General features: G+C 45.9%; 1 protein-coding gene across 1 annotated transcript in view; it reads left to right on the top strand.

Annotated features, from left to right (window-relative positions):
* SRMS (src-related kinase lacking C-terminal regulatory tyrosine and N-terminal myristylation sites) overlaps positions 1 to 22280 on the top strand; it is a 30486-nt gene extending 8206 nt beyond the window's left edge. Inside the window, exons 3-8 of the mRNA XM_083150071.1 lie at positions 1343 to 1509; positions 4397 to 4532; positions 4618 to 4776; positions 13448 to 13629; positions 19471 to 19627; positions 20810 to 22280. Coding sequence (XP_083006197.1) covers positions 1343 to 1509; positions 4397 to 4532; positions 4618 to 4776; positions 13448 to 13629; positions 19471 to 19627; positions 20810 to 20994 — 986 coding nt within the window. The 3' untranslated portion in view covers positions 20995 to 22280. The remainder of the gene's footprint in view (positions 1 to 1342; positions 1510 to 4396; positions 4533 to 4617; positions 4777 to 13447; positions 13630 to 19470; positions 19628 to 20809) is intronic.
* The last annotated feature ends 271 nt before the right edge of the window (positions 22281 to 22551 follow it).

A 22551-nucleotide genomic window follows, 5' to 3' on the forward strand; every position in this document is an offset into this window, starting at 1 on the left:
ATACCTTTTAATTTGTGCGGTCTGAAAGGGGCATTAGTCAGGTCCTGGGTTCTAATACAGGGTGTGACACTTGCAAAAATGATGTTAGGAGAGGGAGTCAGCCACAGAAACAATATTGACAGCTTTTAATTAACTGATTCAAACTGGCAGGGAAGGAGAGGTGCCCCCTTGGGAGCAGGAGCCCAGTGGCAAATGACTACATTGCCTCCTAGACTTACGCCTCTGGTGGCTTCGCAAATTTTACTTTGCTTAGCTTCACCGATACCATTTGATGCGTATGCACAGAGCTGGATGTTTCATTCAACTAAATGGAGCAGCAAATAACGGGCCTAATTCAGACCTGATTGCAGGACAAATTTGTTCTCAAAATGGGCAAAACCATGTGTACTGCAGGTGGGGCATATGTAACATGTGCAGAGAGAGAGTTGGATTTGGGTGAGTTATTTAGTTTCTATGCTGGCTAAATACTGGCTGCCTTATTTTTTCACTGCAATTTAGATTTCCATTTTGACACACCCCACCCAAATCTAACTCTCTGCACATGTTACATCTGCCCCACCTGCAGTGCACATGGGTTTGCTCATTTTGAGAACAAATTTGTCCTGCGATAAGGTCTGAATTAGGCCCAAAGTACCAATTCATTAGGAGCAGAGCAGAGTGGGATACTGTAGCTCACCTCTCTCTGGTACTGTAGCTCCTTTTGTTTGAAAGAGCTGCTTACACCATCTGAAGATCACCATTCACTTTCAGAACCCGGCACCCAGGTCTTAGCGCCAAAGTCCAAATGGTGGCACAATATTACTGTGATCCGGTGCCTTCTTAGAGAGGATTGCAGTCCTCCCAAATGTAGCACAAGTGAAGTGGCACTCGGAGGCAGGTAAGTAGGTGAAAAGTGTGGACTCTTTTATCCATGAAGCCCAAAATCAACGCTCCCCCCCAAAAAGGTGATTTTGGGCTTCATGGATTAAAGAGTCCACACTTTTCACTTACTTACCTGCCTCCGAGTGCCACTTCATTTGTATTTTATATATACAGTATACATATATATATATATATATATATATATATATACCCCATTAGCTATAGTAAATGTGAGTTATTCATGCAGAAACAGCCATTTTCACATATATTTCAGGAGAAGAAAGTACAATAAAGTGTCACCTTTAGCTGATAAGTGTGCGAGCCAAGTAATTACATTGGTGAAACTATTACAACTGTGATGTTCTATTCTTAAAGATCCCACAGTCATGCAATATACTGCACACTTCCACAAAGAGCTTATTTAGTGTTAAGATAGAGTGTAGCTGCTGCCTCAGGTGTAAAGTTCTGTGTTTTCTTACAGTGCGCATTGAAAATAGAATCACCCATTTCCGCATCCAAGTAAACTCAAAGGGAGACTTTTATTTACAGAATAGAAGAAGTTTCCCCACTATTCAGGACCTTCTCACTTTCCATAAAACAAACTGGAAGCTTATTAAGGGCCCATTGCTGCTGCCCTGTGTGATGGAGGTAAGATGCATATCGGTATACAAAAGAGAGAGTGTTAGATACACTTTCACAATGTCCAGCAGTTGTGCAAGCACTTGTCAGCAGGTATTGATCTAAGGTGTGTAACTCACATGCTGCAATTTAAGTGTTAATAACTACGCATGCAACAAGTGGACTTTGTATTAAAAGTGACATTTAAGACTTGAGAAAGAAAATGAGTTTCTTTTTTTTTTTTAAAGAACCAGATAACTAAAAATATGATTTGCTGTATTAAACAATCCTGCGCAAAAGTATTCGGCAGGTATGGAAAAATGCTGCAAAGGAAGAGTGGTTTCAAAAAAAGTGTTAATAGTATCATTTTATCTAATAATAAAATTCAAAGTGAATGAACAGAAGTAAAAAATTTAAGTCTAAATCAAATCAATATTATTCTATGTACAGTTTTTGAAGGAACTCTGCAGGGAGGTAGGTTGTTTCAAAACTCTTTGAGAAATAACTGTAGACTTGCTCAGATCCTTCTGTCTCTTCATGTAATTCCAGACAGACTCGGTGATGTTGAGGTCAGGGCTCTGTGGAGCCCATCCAGGAGTTTCTTCTTTACACTGAAATTAGTTCTTAATGGCATTGGCTGTGTGCAGTGGAGTAACTACGAAGGGTTCAGGGCAGGGCCGGATTAAGGGGCGGGGGCACAGGGGGTCAGTACCCCTGGGCCCCCTCTATCTAGGGGCCCCCTGTGGTTGGCATGTATTTTAAAATAAAAAAAATAGCACAATGTTTTGTGCATGGAAGTTGGGTAGTGCTGCAGCTTCACCTATCTGCCAATGTGACAAGTTGACTAAGTCCCATGAGACTTTGCACAAGATGTCAGAGGCTGAGAGGCTTGTGCTGAGCTCTTTTTGGTGGAGCTCATCACATACTTCTCAGGCCCATGGAGGACAGCAGCGACATCATCATGGGAGGGTTTTTAATCAGAGGCAGCGCTGAGCCTGTGAGGTCCCCTACAGAATAAGACACAGACAAACACAGGCTTTTCATGTGGTATTTGATATATATGTTTTTGTTTATATTAATCCCCCACCTGCAGTTACCCATTGACCAAATTCACACTGCCTTTACTCTGTGTTTTGACAGTATAGTATTCTCCCGTGCAGTTTGCAGGGAGGGAGCCCCCCTTTTTAAAGTGACCCAGCCCCCCGAAGGCTTAATCCGACCCTGTTTCTTGGGATGCAGCTGCTGTGGCACCTGGGCTGTTTTCAGGGACTGCAGCTTCCCCTACACCCAGTCAAGTCTGGCCCCAAAATTCAACGTTCTACCCTCACTTGCAGGTGAGAGCAGCCGCTTCCACAGCACTGTCCTATTGGCAACCGCAAGCTCCCCCCCTCTCTCTCTCTCTCTCTGCCCCCCCCCCCCTCTATTTTATATGTCAAATAAACTGGTTTGATTTGCCCACTGTGGTCTCTTACTATAGATCGCTTTTTTTTGTATGTTTTGTGTAATTGTGTTGCTACATGAATGTGGAGCCAATCTGGTGCCTCCCTGGTATTGCATGATGGATGAGTACCTGCCTGTATTTCTAAGTATTAAGGACACCATTGATCCTGACCAAATCCCCAATTCCATTTGCTGAAATTCAGTCCCAAGTTTGCAAGGTACCTCAAAAATTCTTCACTGTTTGCAGACACTCATTAATTTGCCAGTCTTCAGCCCTTCTGCTGCAGCCATATATATCGAACTCATCTCTTTTCTTGACTTATCAGTCCAGAGCACCTGCTGCATAGTTGAGTCGCTTGGCTTTGTTTCTAAGTCAAAGGTATGGCTTTTTTAGTGCAAGTCTTCCATTGAGACCGTTTCTGGCAAGACTCCTCCAAAGAGTAGATGGGTGTCATTGGGTTCTGCTGGTTTTTGTCAGTTCTGAGATTATGGACATCTTCCAATTTCTAAGGGAAGTAAGCACGATGTTCCTTCCATCTGATGCACTGTTTCCTTAGCTAACCACTGTCTTCGGGTCCTCAATGTTGCTCAGTTTTTTGTGCTTCTTAAAAATAGCTTGAATGGTACATCTTGAAACCCCAGTCTGCTTTGAAATATATGCATGGGAGAGACCTTGCTGATGCAGTTTAGCTACCTTGTGCAGTATTTTCAGCTTATCACGAATTATAATAAAAAGACAAAAAAACACCTCAAGAAAGAGTTATGGGTACTTGGGGGTAAATTTACTAAGATGTGAATTACATTGAAGATGGAATGTTGTCTATAGCATCCAATCAGATTATACTTCTTATTTGTTTAGCACAATCTAGAAGATAAAAAACAGAATCTGATTAGTTGCTATGGGACCAGCCCCGCACCACCCACAGTTTTGCCTATGATCATTATACTATACAAAAGGATTTTCTTTTTCATTTTCTGTCTTCTATTATCATTGTACAGCAACATCTAGAGCAGTGATTTTCAACCTTTTTACCTTGCGGCACACTAAATAAGATTTTGAAATTGCCAAGGCGCACCATGAGATCCCCACAGGGCGAAACACATTGGCCCCCACAGGAAAAAAATAAACCTATTGGACCACATATAAAAAACAATCACATTGGTCCCCACAGGTAACAAAAATTAAATACATTGGCCCTTTACAAGAAAAGAAGAGACCAGTAAATAACAGTTGAACTGGTGGTGGCTGTAAACTGGTTTGGGCATCTCTAGATCTGGGGGCGCACTTGAGAACAGCTCAAGGCACACTAGTGTGCCACGGCACAGTGGTTGAAAAACACTGATCTAGAGGCTAAACTCTGTAAGTACTATTTTAAAGTTGGCTCAGAACTCATTTGTTTGCCCGCACCACAAGTTGAACTAGTTTTGCAATTTTCTGTAACTTTCTCATTACAAGCGAACTTTCTGTTTCCTGTAGGTTTCAGTTGACCAATGGGAGAGACCACGTTCAGAGTTCAAGATGGTTAGGAAGTTAGGGCAAGGATTTTTTGGTGAAGTCTATGAAGGCATCTGGAAGGATAAAGATAAAGTGGCAATAAAAACCTTTAAACAAGGTTTGTCTATTGAAAACTGTGGATTTCTATTAGCAGAGCAATGGAAGGAGACGGTCACTTTAATGTTGTGTTCTTCATCTCACAGATAGCCTTGACAAGAGTGACTTTGAGAAAGAAATGACTGCTCTGAAGAGTCTGTGTCACAGGAACCTTATCCAGCTGCTGGCTGTGTGCTCCATTGGAGAACCTGTCTATATCGTTACTGAGCTGATGAACAAGGGAAACTTAAACAACTACTTAAAAAGTAAGACATGATGTAATGCACAATCGGTGAATTATAATACAAAAATATGAGGCAACCTATTGTCACAAATTCTCATAATGGTGGAGAATTCCCCATCATTTGAAGGAGAATGAGCAGATTGTCCTCCAAAATGTGATTCACACTAGTTATTGAAACTCTATTCATTGATCATTGCCTTAATACTGGGGTAGCCAACTCCAGTCCTCGAGAGCTACCAAAAGTTAATGTTTTGCAGGTCTCCTCACAGAATCACAAGTGAAGTAATTAGCTCCACCTGTGGATCTTTTAAATGTGTTAGTGAGTAATGAGTGCACCTGTGCAGCAGCTAGGTTGTCTGGAAAATGTGAACTGTTGGTAGCTCTTGAGGACTGGAGTTGGCTACCACTGCCTTAATACATAAGTCTGACCTTGTCTGTGTCATGAATAAATGAAAGTAAATTAAGTTCTGGATTGAGCCAGTAGATGTTAGCAGAGTGTACAATTGTCTGAGAATATACAATATATGTAGAGGGTTTAAGGTCAAGGCTTCGTAAACATTAATTATGGAGGAGCTAGGTCCATGCAGTGCCATGTGAGGAGAAACCGTTACTGGGTACAGCTGGATGATGACAAATATGGTTTGGTACTTGTGGATAATCACGACTCCCATCGCATGCCATATATAGTGGCATGCGATGCAATGCGATTTTTGCCGTTTTTTTAGTTTTTGACAAAATCGCATGCGATCGCATCTCATGCGATTTGTAACAGAAAAGCATCCAAATGTATTGAAATTAGTATGAAACATGTTCAATGGCCCCCAAATGGCATTTTTTAAGGCTGTACCACCCCCACTATCAACGCGAACCCGAAGTGTGGCGAGCGGCGGCGGTACGCGTCCTACGACCTTTTCATACCCCCACTATCCACGTCGGCGTGGAGTTGAGAATAGAAAGTGTGGCGAGCGCAGAGAGCCCCGCAAGGGAGCGCGGACACCTGTGAAGCCCGCGAGGGGACGCGTATACCTGTGAAGGTCTCCTCGCGGGTTCGGGCTCGCCACACTTTCTATTCTCAACTCCACGCCGACGTGTATAGTGGGGGTATGAAAAGGTCGTAGGACGCGTACCGCCGCCCCTCGCGCGCTCGCTGCGCTCGCCACGCTTCGGGTTCACGTTGATAGTGGGGGTGGTACAGCCTCAAAAATGCCATTTGGGGGCCATTGAACATGTTTTATACTAATTTCAATACATTTGGATGCTTTTCTGTTAAAAATCACATGCAATGCGATTTTTTCATGTACGATGCCCATCGTGGGAGCCGTGATACTCCACAAGTACCTTTGGTTTTAAAATAATAATAAAATTGTTATACAAAAACACAAATCTCCTAACACCTAAAATGTAAAATCTAGCTGATTTATGTATTGTGGAAAGAGTAATAGAATTACTTCATGCCTTTCTACTAGGTTACAGGTTCTCAAACTTGGTCCTCACGCCATGTTTTCTAAGGCACGTGTGGATTTTTTAAATGTGACTATTTATAATACACAGTGCTCCTGCTGGCTGACTTGGAAATATGACCTGTGTGGGGTCGTGAGGACCGAGTTTCAGAACCACTGTACTAGAACATTAGCTTAAACTTTCATTTTCCTCCTAAGACAGACTTCACTCGTCTTCAATTATTTAGGAGAGGATGGAGGCATCAGTAACCTCTGTTAGTACATATTGGAGAATTTGCTTTTGTGCTTGCTCACATGCAGAGTTGGTTGAAAACACAATTAGGGGTAAATTTACTACAGGTCCTCAAAATGAAAAGAGGGGATGTTGCCTATAGCCAATCAATTTCTGTCTATCATTTCTGTCTATCGTTTCTGTATTGCATTAGGGCCTAGAGGGAGAATACAATAGTGTGCCTGAAGCATGACTAATGCAACGAGCCATGGCAGGGGACACTATACACCAGGGATGGGGAACCTTCGGCCCTCCAGATGTTGTTGAACCACACATCCCAGCATGCTTTGCAACAGTTTTAGCATGGCCAAATAGCAAAACTGTAGCAGGGCATGCTGGGATGTGTAGTTCAACAACATCTGGAGCGCTAAAGGTTCTCCATCCCTGCGGTCGACCTATTAAATGTCGACCTTATTACTGTTGACAAAACAATCCACACCACAAGAAAAGTCTCAAGTTGGCCTCCTCAGAAAAGCAAGTACATGCATATTAGCTCCTAAAGGAATAAATAAAACCCATTGTCCCCCAGGAAAAAAAAGGACCCTGACAGTGTAAATAAAAAAAAAAAAAGGGTACTTATGTATTATCTGGGCTCCCATGTTAAATGCACCCCATTTTTTCATATCCCTACTATCCAATTACGCATGGAGTTGATTTTATATAGTGTGGCGAGCCACCGTGCCCGAAGCGTGGCGAGCGCAGCGAGCCCCGCGAGGGGACGCGGTCTCATAAGAAAAATGGGAGCCCAGATATTACATAAGTACCAAAAAAAGCAATAGTCCTCAAAGGGTCTACACAAAAACAAATACAGGTTGAGTATCCCGTATCCAAAATGCTCGGGACCAGGAGAATTTTGGATAACGGATTATTCCGTATTTCGGAATATTTTAATATTTCAATGATGTATTTTGAAGTATCTTGCATTTATGCTGTATAAACACATAATATACACACAAATATATTTTATTACCACATAAAATACACACAAATATATTTTATTTGTTCAAAAAACAAGGTTTCAAAACGTGAAACAAAATGTGTGTACTATCTCAGCACTGAATTTGAATGCCAAGCAATCATTTTCTTGCACATATATAGTGCCAGTTACATATCATGTCACCAGTAGTGCTGTTACAAATGTCCCCAGTGAGTTTTTAGCAAAAAAAAAAAATTTTTTCACTTTCTGGAATGTCCGTATTTCGGAATAATTCGGATAATGGATATTCGGATACGGGATACTCGACCTGTAACATACATTGATTCATTATACCCGCAGCCAGAAAATAGATAAAACATTGGTACCCTCCATCCCCCTGTAGAAATGACCTCACCTCCTGGGATTTCACAGATTGCAGGAGTCCAGGCTACAGACCAGTCAGTGCCTTGAGTCTCTCCAGAAAGTCCAGACCAGACATGACCTTCTCCTTACCTCACCCAGGCCCTCATCACCTTCCCCAGCCCTCAGCCCCTGATTACCTTTCACAGCCCTCATCACTGTCCTCAGCCAGGCCCCTCACCTCATCTCCATTCACTACAGACTAGGGATGCCAATCCCGGGGCATTTTTTCAATCCCGGTAATCGGGATTGAAAAATGCTCAATCCCGGGTGTGAGGGTACGAGTTCCTCAATCACTCAGACACCGAGCAGATGAAACCAGAAGAATGGTTTATTTTCCACAGCACGCACAAATAGACAATAAACAGTGGCAAAGGTAAATTGCAGAGTAGAAAGATATTCAGGTAGCAGGCCCAAACAGACAGTCCTTGTATAGTCACAGTCCCAGATCAGTTCCACAGGGCAAACTATCACTTATCCCACACCGCAGTGATAGCATATAAGTCCACACGATACCTAGACAGAGCATAACCTCTTAGTCCAGGACAGTCCATCAAATTCTCTCCTCCTGGCTTGTGTGCCAGTCATTTTAAAAACTTCCTATTTCCCACGCTTCTCCATACCATCAGTGGGCTTGCACTCAATCCCTATTGGTGGATTCAAGTCAGGTTTATCCCCCCTCCCAGGTACTGCTGCTGCCCATCTGCTTCTGCCCCCTGCTGGGGTCGGTTCCAGAAAGTCTGGAAGTGGCCAAGATATGCATAGCAGAGTCAACACAATATACAAAACACAGTCTGATTACATTATGTGGTGGTCACCCCCTGTGGACAACCTTCCTGTTGATAGTAGGGGAATTTGATCACCCCCTGTGGTGATTGTCCTTCAGCTATCCCCCTCATGTAAACAGCAGGAACAATAATCGGCTGATTACATTATGGGCTTATCACCCCCTGTGGTGGCCGGTTCCACAAAGTCTGCTAGAGCCCAGAGGTTTACAAAGAATTGTAAACCCCCCTGTGGAGATTGCCAATGGTACAATGCTTACATGAATAAAGTCCTGGGAAATACAGACATTACATTTGAGGTGGGATTATACAGCCTAATAATATATGATCTGGAACTACACACACATATAGGGGGTATATAGACATATATGGAGAACAAGAGGGTACCGACGGACTAAAATAGTACATTAATTACTACACCTAATAAAATATAGTAATTACAGATTTACAGTGAATCTGATAACCTCACATTCCTTCCCCTACTATTGTAGTCCCGGTACCCAGCTGTTCAGGAACCAATAACAACCTGGAATAGCGGGATGCAGAGCCGAGAATCTGGGGTTTGGATATACCACCTGAGTCCCACAGGGTGACATCATACCAAACCCATCTTGTAAAAGGCGGCTGGTTTGCAGAACCAGCAAGGGCATGATTACAGTCTAAGTCATACATTGGAACTAACAAGGGATGTAGCGATTCCTCTTCTTCGGATTCTGGGTACCCCCCCTCTGCAACATTGTAACCTACTAATACTTTTGCCTCGGGCACAATGGGGCAGGGACCACTTTCCACCTCCCCCTCTTGCCCAAGGACCAGGGGCCAAACAGCAGGCCAATATAGGGGCTCTGGCCCTGGCACTTCCACCACCCCGTCATGTCCTTCCTCCCCCAAACCCAAACTAGGGGCATGGCAAATTTCAGTCCAGCATTTGGTCTCAATGTCCAGGGCTGAGGAGGGACCCTCCATCACAAACAATTCCGCTGGTGGCTGCAGGACAGGCTGTGTCAGCTCTGTCCCCTTAAAAGCCAGATGCTCACCTGCAGCTACTTCTGCGCACAGCTCCTTCTCCGCGATAGCCTCCTTCCCCAGCTGAGTATGCTGGGCAGCCCGAAACACGACGTCATCTGTGACTGGTGGGCTGGTGGCCTGGATGTTGTCGGATACTCCTCTAACCACGGCGATCTCTTCTTGGACGCAGTCCTCATTGATCCCCTGGCAGCAGGATAATAGCTCTGCATCTCCCACCTCAGCAAAAGGGAAGCAGTAGTGCAGCTCCTCCCGGGGTGCCTTGCTCAGAGGCCTCACTTCCTTCACGTTGGGGATAACCTCCCCCTGCAGAGAACCCTGAGCAGCTTCCTCCCTAGGATGGGGGAGAAGCAATTGCAAACGGTGCCTTTCATCACGCCCCCTGCGACACTGATCTTGCCATGCTGGGGTATCCAGGAGCCCCCGATCAATCGCCTCTTCCTCTGCCACCACGAAGCACTCCTCCAGACACTGCAATTGTTCCCACACACTCAACTGTGCACCGAAATGGAGGATCCAAGCTCGATAATCAGCAAATGCATTTGTAGGATCTCCCTGATCGTGAAGGATCTGCTGAAGGATTTCCCCGCGAGTGCAGGATCGGATGGGTATACCTCGCAGCTGACCTTCTGCTATCAGCTCCTCCATACTCATTTCTTCAAGGGCAGTTAGGGGCCCCCCTGACAACGACCCTTCTCTTGCAGTAACACTTAATTCTGTGGCAGACCCCTCGGTTGTCTGCCCAGATTGCAGTAGCCCCCTTCTAGACCTTTCCTCTGGTTCTATCTGGGGCATCAATTTATTCTGGACTTGTCCTTCAGCCTCAGAATATTGTCCTCTTTGTAGCATCTGGGTAACTGTAGCAATCACTTCCTCTGTAAATTCTACAAACTCTGGCTCTCCCAGCAGATTCCAAGAGGTGGCCTCACCTTTACAGTGCAGAAATGCATCCCCCAGGTAACACAACTTGTCCTGTATGCTGGATACTCTCCACCCGCTGACCATCTGCTGAGCGTCTTTCCAGTACTTCCAGATATACTGCATTTTCCTGACAATAAATAACAGATCCGGCTTCCCAGCCTGCCGATACACTGAAGAACCTCCATCCCTGAGCTCCTCTGCTACAGGGGTCTTGAGGCATCGATTTTCTTTCCTTGGAAACATTTTCCCTTTCCACAGGAATGACACCTGCTCACTTGCTGAACATCACCTTATTGCATTTTCCGTTTCCTTACATATGGTCTGATCCTCTGTTCTCTGTGCTTTCTGTGCTCGAAGGTTGGTGTCTGAATGATCCCACTGCCGCTGCCGCCAAATGTGAGGGTACGAGTTCCTCAATCACTCAGACACCGAGCAGATGAAACCAGAAGAATGGTTTATTTTTCACAGCACGCACAAATAGACAATAAACAGTGGCAAAGGTAAATTGCAGAGTAGAAAGATATTCAGGTAGCAGGCCCAAACAGACAGTCCTTGTATAGTCACAGTCCCAGATCAGTTCCACAGGGCAAACTATCACTTATCCCACACCGCAGTGATAGCATATAAGTCCACACGATACCTAGACAGAGCATAACCTCTTAGTCCAGGACAGTCCATCAAATTCTCTCCTCCTGGCTTGTGTGCCAGTCATTTTAAAAACTTCCTATTTCCCACGCTTCTCCATACCATCAGTGGGCTTGCACTCAATCCCTATTGGTGGATTCAAGTCAGGTTTATCCCCCCTCCCAGGTACTGCTGCTGCCCATCTGCTTCTGCCCCCTGCTGGGGTCGGTTCCAGAAAGTCTGGAAGTGGCCAAGATATGCATAGCAGAGTCAACACAATATACAAAACACAGTCTGATTACATTATGTGGTGGTCACCCCCTGTGGACAACCTTCCTGTTGATAGTAGGGGAATTTGATCACCCCCTGTGGTGATTGTCCTTCAGCTATCCCCCTCATGTAAACAGCAGGAACAATAATCGGCTGATTACATTATGGGCTGATCACCCCCTGTGGTGGCCGGTTCCACAAAGTCTGCTAGAGCCCAGAGGTTTACAAAGAATTGTAAACCCCCCTGTGGAGATTGCCAATGGTACAATGCTTACATGAATAAAGTCCTGGGAAATACAGACATTACATTTGAGGTGGGATTATACAGCCTAATAATATATGATCTGGAACTACACACACATATAGGGGGTATATAGACATATATGGAGAACAAGAGGGTACCGACGGACTAAAATAGTACATTAATTACTACACCTAATAAAATATAGTAATTACAGATTTACAGTGAATCTGATAACCTCACACCGGGATTCCCGGGATCCCGGGATTGGCATCTCTAAGCAGTTTAGGCCAAAAAACCATGTACAAAGAAGCCCAGTCCCCCCGCTCCAGCCGCCCCGCACATTCATTTACTTACACGGGCGGCCGGGTGCAGGGCAGACATTCTGCAGATAGGAGCGGGTGGCGGCGGTAGCAGCAGCAGCAGAGCCGCCCGGAGGGCGGGCGGCCGACGCTGCCAGGTCAGGACTCAGGGCAGACATTCTGATGATAGGAGCGGGTGGCGTCGGCAGTGGTAGCAGCAGCAGCAGAGCCGCCTGGAAGGCGGGCGGCTGACGCTGCCAGGTCCGGACTCAATGGTGAGAGATGATTCTGGATCGGGTATGGGCAGTCCGACCTGCGCAGCGTGATGGTCAGAGGTCACGCTGCGCAGGTCGGACTGCCCATACCCGCGCCAGTCTGGGGATCAGGAACTCCTGGGTAGCGTCTGAGCACTCGCTCAGACGCTGTCCGGCATTAGATATGCGCATGCGCATCTAATCCCGAAATCCCGGGATTGGAAGATCCAATCCCGGGATTCAAATCCCGGCGTTTTTTAGGCCAAATCCCGGGATCCCGCCGATCCCGATCCCGGGATTGGCCACCCTACTACAGACTGCCTCAGTGAAATATAATTAGTTACTCACTGACTGGTGTAGGTGGGGGTGATGAGCGGCGACATGACCTAGGACATCATTTATTGGCAAGTGGTTTATAAGTGAAAGTAATAGCACTAGATGAAATATACAATATGTATAAGGGACTTAAATTCGAGAGAATGAATCAAAGATGTGGGTAACCAGTGTGAAATGGGAGCAGATTTATGTTTTCACCAATTGAATGTAGGGCAGATGTACTAAGCCTTAGAGAGTGATAAATGACCAGCCAATCAGATCCTGGGCTAGATTCTCTAAGCTTCAAAAGTGATAAAATGTAGAGTGATAAACAGCCAACCAATCAGCTCCCACCTTGCATGTCACAGGCTGTGTTTGAAAAATGGCAGACAGGAGCTGGTTGACTGGCTGTTTATCACTCTCTCCATTTTATCACTTTTGAAGCTTAGATAATCTGTCTCCCTAGCTGTTATTTTTCAAACCCAGCCTGTAACATGGGGGTTAAGAGCTGAGTGGCTGGTACTTTGTCTTCATCCAAGTGAAAAGCCCCCCACAAACTACGCGATTCCCGCCGACACTGATTTCAGTGGCGCCGAGGAGGTCAGCATCAGCAAGTGCATACTTCCCGGGGGGAGGAGCAATGGCAGGGGAAGGAACAGTCATGCTGCAGCATGACCATTGTTAACGAGGACCTCCCTTGTCAGAGCATGCAGGACGAGGAAGCGGGTCGTTAACGATGCATGATAGCACGCATCATTGACAATATGGAGTCTACGCACTAGGTGACATGGTTCACAATATCGTCTAGTGTGTATGAGGCTTTAGTAAAAAGGACATAGGCCCTGTATACTGTATGAATATAATTAATTAATTTATCTCTCCGTACAGGTGATGAGGGAAGTGGACTGAAAAGTGATGATTTTATTCACATAATTGGTCAAGTGGCAGATGGAATGGAATATCTGGAGAAGAAGCATGTGGTCCACAGGGATCTGGCAACACGAAATGTACTGGTGGGAGAAAACCTTATCTGCAAGATTGCTGATTTTGGATTGGCCCGATTGCTTAAGGTCAGCTATAACCTACTATTCTGTCAGTGTGTAACCTGCTGTTATCTCATGGTGAAAACAACTCTGAGTCTTAAGGCCCCCATCCACTAGGGAGATGTGTTTCAGCAATCAAATGTGTGGGCGGGACCTTCCCGGGGGACAATATTGCATATGATAAACTGCATGCAGTCCTTTTGCATGCAATGTATGTCATGCGATCCTAGCGGGGCTTAATGGGCTGCGACAGATTTTCATGGCAGCCATTGAGATTTGCGACTGCAATGCAAGGCACATGAGAGTGCACCTGGAATTGCAATCGCACAAAAAGCACCTGTGATGTGCTAGTTTTCATGCGATCTGTCGCAGAAAAGCGTTACAATCGAATGAAGCTAGGCCATATGGCACTAGTGGATGGGGACCTTAAGACTCTATTTCCTAGTTTTCTCTCTGTCTTATACAGCATATGTTTGTGTGTAGTCCACTGTCCTCTGGGCCTAATTCAGACTTGATCGCAAAGCACCATTTTTTCTGAAATGGACAAAATCATGTGCACTGCAGGTGAGGCAAATGTACCATGTGCAGAGAAAGTTATGGTGCCCCCACACAGTGCGATGTGCTCTGTGCATTTTTAACTACTTTAGATTGCATTGTATCCAATTCAAAAGACATGTGATACGCTACAACGGCGTGCGTTTTGAACTCGATGCAATGCGATCTAGTTAAAAAAAAAATAACTAAGTGCTGCACATACTTTTTATACTTTGCAATGTGACGTGCGCGGGAGCACGCAACCCGTCACAAGTCCAGAAGGCACAGTGTATGGGCACCTTTAGATTTGGGTGAGTCATTTATTTATGTGCAGGGCAAATATTGGCTGCTTTCTTTTTACACTGCAAAATTTAGATTTCAGTTTGAACACCCCGCCCAAATCTAACTCTCTCTGCACATGTTACACGAATTCGACCCTTTAGCTGTACAACCAACCATTTTTCTCAGTGAGCACCTGCAGTGGCTCCTACCTGCTTGGGTCCTGGCACTGGTGCAATGTATGTCACAGGTGCTAGGATTGGGTCATGTGCACAAGTGGAGGTGGGAAAAGTGGCGTGCAGCGGCAGTAGCCCCTAGAAGCAGGGTAGGGCTGGCAAATAAGGCAAGGTGTGGCTTCCCACTGAAAGCACCCTGTCTGTTATTTGCAAAAAAAAACTTCCCTCTGGGACTGCTCATCCTGTGTGTGATAGTCATGTACCACTGCCAGTGTAGTCAGTGTAGTCCCTGGCTACACTGAATTTGGCTTACCAAGGTGGTGGATTTTACTGGTCACAAGTATTCTATAGCTCTGCCTCTTGCTCTCATCTGTAGGCCCTTATTCTAGTTCACTCTTTCTGACAAAATCCTTCTTAGATGGACAAAACCATGTGCACTGCAGGGGGGTAAATGTAACTTGTGCAGAGATAATTAGATTTGGGTGGGGTTTTACTTCAAAGTGAGATCTATATTGCAGTGTAAAAATAAAGCAGCCAGTATTTACCCTGCACAGAAACAAAATAACTCACCCAAATCTAATTCTCTCTGCACATGTTACATCTGTCCTCCTGCAGTGCACATGGTTTTGTCCATCTTAAGAAGGATTCTGTCAGAGATAGTGAACTAGAATAAGGCCCCTAACCTGTTGTTCTGCTCCCACCCTTAGTCAGTCATAGCACCACCTGTGGCACTTACTTTTTTTAAATATTGGGGGGGGGGGCATTCCCTTTCTGGCACAGGGCACCAAAATGTCTGGTTACGGCACTGTTCAGTGAGTAGAGATGGGTAGCTCACTATTGAGCCGGCTCTCACAGCCAGCTCTACTAAATAAGCCAAGTGAGACATAAGCCGTTTAAAGTGAGCGGCGGTTGTTCCTGCAAGATGTTTTTTCCTGTGAGATGGTTCTTCACTGACAGAATGTGATTGGAAGAACTGACTTCCTCCAGGAACTGCCGCTCACTGACTGGTGTTCGCTGACTCACTGTCTGATCAGTCACATGTCCTCAGGCAGCCAGTGAATAAGAGGCGGTTCCTGGAGCCAGACGGTTCTACACTGTAAGTGATTTCAAAGCTGTATCGCTCCAGGAACTGCCTCTCACTGATCAGTTTACCCACCTCCTCCTCTGCTCCATGTGGTGCACTGCACCCTGTGCCAGACTCCCTGTACCTGCACACCAGAACAGCAGCCTCCTCCCAACATGTCCCAGGCAGCTCCCTCCCAGGTATACTAGTGCTTGCTGGGGCACAGTGCCTGCCTATGTGCCACTATTATTACACACTTGTAATAAGTGTATAATAACAGTGCCAAATTTCCTATGTGCCACTATTAATACACACCGAGCCAGTGAGCCGTGAGTCGTTGAAAAGAACTGGTTCTTTTCCTTGAGCTGACCCATTCAGAGTCGCTCGCGGAAAAGAGCCAAGTTACCCATCTCTAGCAGTGGGTACACCATGCTCATCAGTGTGTAGCCCTATTTTTACTCATTTTACCTTCCCTCTTTTTAGTGGTAAACCATACCTCCCAACTTTCTAAGTTGAGTTTGCGTGATCTGGCATGCCTGAGAAAAGGGGTGGGTGGGCATGGCCTTGAGCAGAGGGGGCAGGGACTAGCACCACAACTCCCATTTTCATCATTTTGGAGGCATGTCCAGTGCTTCCTGAACAGCTGGGCAGCCCCTGGCTCCCTTCCCTGTGCTGTTGCACACAGCATCTATTCAGTGATCACTGATTACTTTGCAGAGCAGCGGGGATCAGACTCTCCAAACCTATCTCCCTGCCCGCAGGGCACTGGGGCTCGTGGGTGTGACAGCAGGCCAGTGTCCAATTATTTGGACTAGCCAGCTGTAATCAGGACAGTTGCGAGGTATGGTAAAACTCTCTCCTCTCCTTTCAATGAGTAACCCTCTCACCTCTCAGTGTGTTACCTGCTCTCATCTCAATGTGTGATCATCAATGAGTACCCTCTCTCCTTCTCTCAGGGGGCCAGATGCACTAAGCTTCAAAAGTGATAAAATGGAGAGTGATAAACCACCAGCCAATCAGCTACTGTCTGACATTTTTCAAACACAGTCTGTGACATGGCAGGTAAGAGCTGATTGGTTGGTTGTTTCACTCTCCATTTTATCACTTTTGAAGCAGAGTGCATATGTCCCAGGGGTAGATTTATTAAGCTCGGTGAAGTGATAAAGTGTCTGGTTTTTATCACCGGCCAATCCGCTCCTACCTGTCATTTTTCAAACCAAGACTGTAACTTCACAGTGAGAAGCTGATTGGCCGGTGATAAAAACCAGACACTGTATCACTTCACCAAATCAAATCTTACCCTCAGTGAGTAACCTTCTCTCCTACTCTGTGTGTGACCCTCTCTACTTTCTTTTCCTACTCTCAGTATGTGACCCTCTCTCCTCTCCTCTTCTCCTCTCAGTGGCAGGTATTCAATGCTGTGGGCGAGTGGTGACAGCGAGCAGAGCTTCCTGCTCGCTGTCACCACTCACCCTGACAGTATTCAACGCAGCCCCCTCATACGCCAATTCCCCCTCGCTCCATTTTTTGAGCGAGGGGAAATCGGCGTATGCTGCTCCTGAACCAGCGAGACTTGCAGCTAAATACAGCGGGATCACTGCATTAGCCGTGGGTCTCGCTGTTTTGGGGAATTCTCGCCGTCCTGTGACGGCGAGGATTTCCCCAGAACATTGAATAGAGCGAGCGGCCGGCGCGGGGGTTAAACAGCGAGGATCGCTGGTTTTCTGCAATCCTCGCTGTTTAACCCCCTCGCTGGCCGCGGCATTGAATACACCCCAGTGATTGAGCCTCTCTCATCTCCTCTCAGTGAGTGACCCTCTCTCCTCTCAGTGAGTGACCCTCTCCTACTCTCTGTGTGCAACCTTCTCTCCTCTCAGTGTGTGACCCTCTCTCCTTTCGCTGTACAGTATGGGGGTAATTAAGACGTGCTCGCTAGGATGCATATTTTCGCTGCCTAGCAAGTAGGTAAATGATGGCCCCCAAACGCACGCCCACCCCTCCGCTCGAATCCCCACATTACCCTGCGTGCGCTGTCCAGCAAATGATTTTTCCTCTGTTCTTTATGAAAAGTAAGCCTAGACTTACTTTTCATATGGGTGCTTTCCGCTGAATGGGTGGGCGATGGCATCATATGATGTCATCTGCCTGCTTCAAGCAGCCAGGGTCACACCTGCGTTTGCTGGAGTCCTCCCAGTGCTTCCATGATTCCGTTATGGCCCCCATACACTATGCAATTTTGGGCAGAGTTCATCCAATTTCAGCACATTGGGCGATAACCGTGTGAAAGCGGCCCAAAATCACAGGTGTGAGACATCTGATCCAATCCGATGCGCGGCCCCGTGTGCATTGGACCGGATCAGGAAGGTCAGACGGTCAGCACATGAGATCACGTCCGACCTCCCTGCATATTTACCTGACCGGGGGAGCAGTGGGGTGGGCGGTCATCATCATCTGCAGGACACAGGGGTGTGCAGCGGGCGGCGAGTCCTGAACTGGTCGGGCGGTGAACGCAGATCTCATCAGCGGGACAGGCAGTGCAGTGGCGGGCATTCGATTTTTAAAATAACCTGTCAAATAACTGACCGTTCTCTGATTGGCTGAGACCTCTCTCAGCCAATCATAGAACAGTCAGTCATTTGACAGGTTATTTTAAAAATCGATGTCCTGATGATGATATCTGCGTTCACCGCCCGGCCAGGTCAGGACTCGCCATCCGCTGCACGCCCCGGCGTCCCGCATATGATGATGGCCGCCCCCTGCTCCTCACCGCCCGCCCTCTGCTCCTCACCGCCCGCTGCAGCTCCCCGTTACATGTGATAAATTGCAAGCAATTTATCACATGTAAAAGATGGCCCATCAAGTGCCAAATTGTATGTGAGCCTCCCAGGGAGCTGCCGGGTGGCTCACAGGAGAATTGGGTCCGACTTGTCCTAATGTATGGGGGGCCTTTAGTAAGTTACATTGGGGCAGATGTATTAAGCCTTAACAAGAGATAAATGCAAGGGTGATAAGGGGAGATAAACACCCAGCCAATCAGCTCCTTACTGACTTTTTTCAAACACAGCCTGTAACATGACAGTTAGCAGGTGATTGGCTGGACGTTTATCTCTCCTTATCACCCTTGCATTTATCTCTTGTTAAGGCTTAATACATCTGCCCCATTGGCACAATCTTCTGGCAGTTACCTTAAGAACTTGACCCCCACACAGTACATCAGGACCGGTGATAGCTGACAAGCATTACATAAATTAGCCCCCCCCCCCCCTACACCCAAAAGTCCTGGAGCACCAGTCTGCAGCCTAATCAGCCTATTGGTTAATCAGTCAGGCTTCCGGGAGCTTAAGATGTCAGGGTGGTCTGGGCGGGGCTAAGCTGGGACAAGGTCCTGGTGCTGAAGGCCAGACAGCAGAGTTTGAGCAAAGTGCGACCAGAGGAGAGAGATACCACCCTCATTACAGACACCAGCACCCGATGGCCAGAGGGCGGGAGACAAGTCCTGGGTTGAAAGAGTCTGCAGGATGGGAGAGTGGCACAGATCAATCTGTCGCCCCCTCAAATCATGCACCCAAGTCAGCTGCCACTTAGCCCACCACTAGCTGTGGCCCTGGTACTTGCACTGTAGTTTTACAACATACAGTCAGAGGTTGCCAGGCCTATTTAGACCAGAAAAGGTTACACTGGACAGATATATTGTACAATATGACCTCTCGCTTGGGCTAAAGCGCAATGAAACTCACTTCCCAACATGCTTTCATTTTATATAAGTGGCATTGTAATTGAAAAACATTACAGTACTGTATCTCTGTTGCATTTTAGGATGATCTTTATTCTCCAGAGCACAATCATACAATCCCTATAAGATGGACAGCACCAGAAGCTTTAACACACTGTAAATATTCAACAAAATCGGACGTATGGTCATTTGGGATTTTAATTTATGAAGTTTACGCATTTGGTGAATTGCCATATAAAGGTGAGGAAGTTTATGTACTGTATCCACTCCATAACTAGTATAGATTGTATCACTGAGTGGCATTAGCAGTCATGGATCACAATTGAATGATTTATAGTAAAATGGTTTTCCTAAACCAGTCATGGTGCGGGATGCTCTAACATTTATCACCCCCTCCGCCAAGCTTCGCATTGTTAATGATCGCATATGCTCTAACATACAGTATGCGATCACATACCTCCCAACCGTCCCGATAATCGCGGAAACGTCCGGGTTTTCGGGGACGTTCCCACGTCCCTTCCACCACCGGCAGTGTCCCGCGGCAGGGGGGACAGTTGGGAGTCCCCCGTTAGTTGCTGGCGAGTGGACAATAGACACTGTGCGCATGCGCACAGTGCTATCCCCTGCATCCAGAGGGGCTGGGGGCTTGGCTAGAGGCTCACAGAGTCTCAGGGCCATGCCCCCACAGCGTAAAATGGGGGCGTGGCCTCGCGGTACGGTGCGACTATAGGCCACGCCCCTCCTGTGGCAAGCCACACCCCCTAATTTCACACAGGCCCCCCCCCTGCACTGAAGAGATGCTGTGCGCTTGTAGGATCACCAGCTGCTCCTGCTCCACCCAACTTCTCCCTCCCCCCCCCCCCTCAGCCTGTGAGACATTGCCACCTGCTAGAGGGACAGTCTGCAAATATTGGGACTGTCCCTCTGTAATCGGGACAGCTGGGAGTCTTAGGCAAGACCTAATTTCCAGTTCAGCACAGCCCATATCAATCTGGCTGTTGCTGTAATGTGTGTGGGGTTCGCAGATTGATTGGAATTAGTAAATTGGGTTCTTCTACAAGTTCAATTTCTCTGACCAATTGGGTCTATAGCTTGTTAGTGTATGGTAACAATCAGGAGATTTGCAGATCATTACTTATAAACACATGAGCCTTTCAAGATTGGTACATCTGTGTTTCCTGAAAATTATCTGCAAATCACTGAAACATATCTAATATATGGGCGCAGTTGCAGATTAGTGGAATTAGGTATTTTAAAATTGGAGTTAAATTTGTAGAAACTGTGCAAACTGCCGTTATCTGTCTTGTGTCTAGGACAGGACATATAAGGTTCCGTATTGAGGGGGTCCCATACATAAATATTAGATGGAGATTGTGAGAACTATTCTGAATATTTGATTTGTTTTCTTGCTGTTTCTGGTAGGAATGACTCACAAGGAGATAATTCCTAAAATCACACAAGGAGGATACAGGCTATCTCAGCCTTCTAACTGCAGTATGGAAATGTACAACTTGATGATGATGTGCTGGATGATAAAACCCAATGAGCGGCCAAGTTTCCAGGAGCTTGTGGAGAAACTAACAGCTATCCAGAGGTCAGTTCGATGAAGTCCTCTTCCCTGGCGTCTGCTCCGTGACCAGGATTACATTTCTCCAAGACTTTGCTTCTAATGTAAAATGTTGAGTTTAACAAAGGAAAAAGATGGATGAACCATTTCACTGAGGTACGGTACTTTAGCACCTCCATGGACATAGAGAGAGTAAAGGGAACTACTGCTGGCAACAGCAGCCATGTCGTCAAGAATGAAAACAAATATATTTTCTGAGAACCCTTGGAAACAGACAAGTGATACAGAGAATGGGATTAGTTTTACTTTGATATGGATGGTTCATTTCAGTGTCCTCACTACATCATCTTGCAAAGGATCTGTCTGCAAGCAAATGGGATATCTGTTTTTGTGTTGAAGACTTGGATGTTCTTCAGATGTTTATAAAGAAATTAGTGGAGTGAATATTCTCACTTATGCCAATACTACATCTGTCAAATATAAAGGGAGTCGTTGCTGAAATGTCAGTGATAGAGTTCAGCATCTTGGAGTATCCTGTAAATATACCAATATTATAATGTTTCCTTGGATACAGCCACACTTCACAAACATACAAAACTATTCATGCATGGCACATGCAACCCATGGGAGCGAGCAACTGAGCGAACACATCACACAATATGCATAGTTTGTTCAATGACATATTGTGCTGCTATCGGCCTCATATATACCTATACCAACCCTTAGGCACAGCCACATTGAAAATGCCCTCATGTCTTCTGTTTCTTTTTTATTTATGCAGATAAAGATATATTGGAAATGATTACATACAGTATATATTGTATTTTAAGAAACCTAAACCTGCTTGAACTTTGATTCAAGCTGAATCTCTGATCTCCCTGCCTGCCCTGGATCCCTATCTGAGCTGTGATCTTGAGGTTTGCCTCAGGTGGTACTTTGAAAAATTCCCACTGAAATCAATGGGCTACTGCTGATTGGCTGAGAGACATCTGCCACGGTTCTCAGTCAAAAAGCAATTTCCCATAGACTTCAGTGGGGCTTTTGAAATTTAAGATGGTGGCCCCCACAACACGACCGACAGTAATTCTGCCTGCACTACTAACAGTGTTAACAACCCCGCCATGAAACCAGCATACCTCCAACCTGCCAACACTGCTGAGGAGGACTATTGGAAAACTCCAACAATTACCAAAGGCTGATTATATTTGACCGATTACCTGCAGGTACTGCTTATTATAACAGTCTCCCATATACAGAGGGTCTATTATCACTCCCTGGAAAGTGAACGTAGTCTTTATGTTTTATGGTGTATGTCAGTGTGTCTTTTTATTGATTTGCATATTCTATGTTTAATGTATAACAAATATTTTTTTAATTACAAACTGATTCATTCATTGTTCCACAGTGCCCTTAGTGCCCCACTTTTACTTTCTATTTTTTAATCTGTTGGAGGTGGGCATCCCTCCTGGAGGTGGCAGCTGGAGCGCTGGTCATACTCTGAGTTTCGCAAAGCGCTTGAGATTTTTTTCTTCAATCTACCCCTGTATCCCACATTTTATCCAACCTGCATTGAATACAACCGTGGTTTGTTCAACTC

Source organism: Crinia signifera, chromosome 6 (genome assembly GCF_055691185.1).
Source record: "Crinia signifera chromosome 6, ASM5569118v1, whole genome shotgun sequence".
In the NCBI taxonomy this organism is placed as follows: domain Eukaryota; kingdom Metazoa; phylum Chordata; class Amphibia; order Anura; family Myobatrachidae; genus Crinia; species Crinia signifera.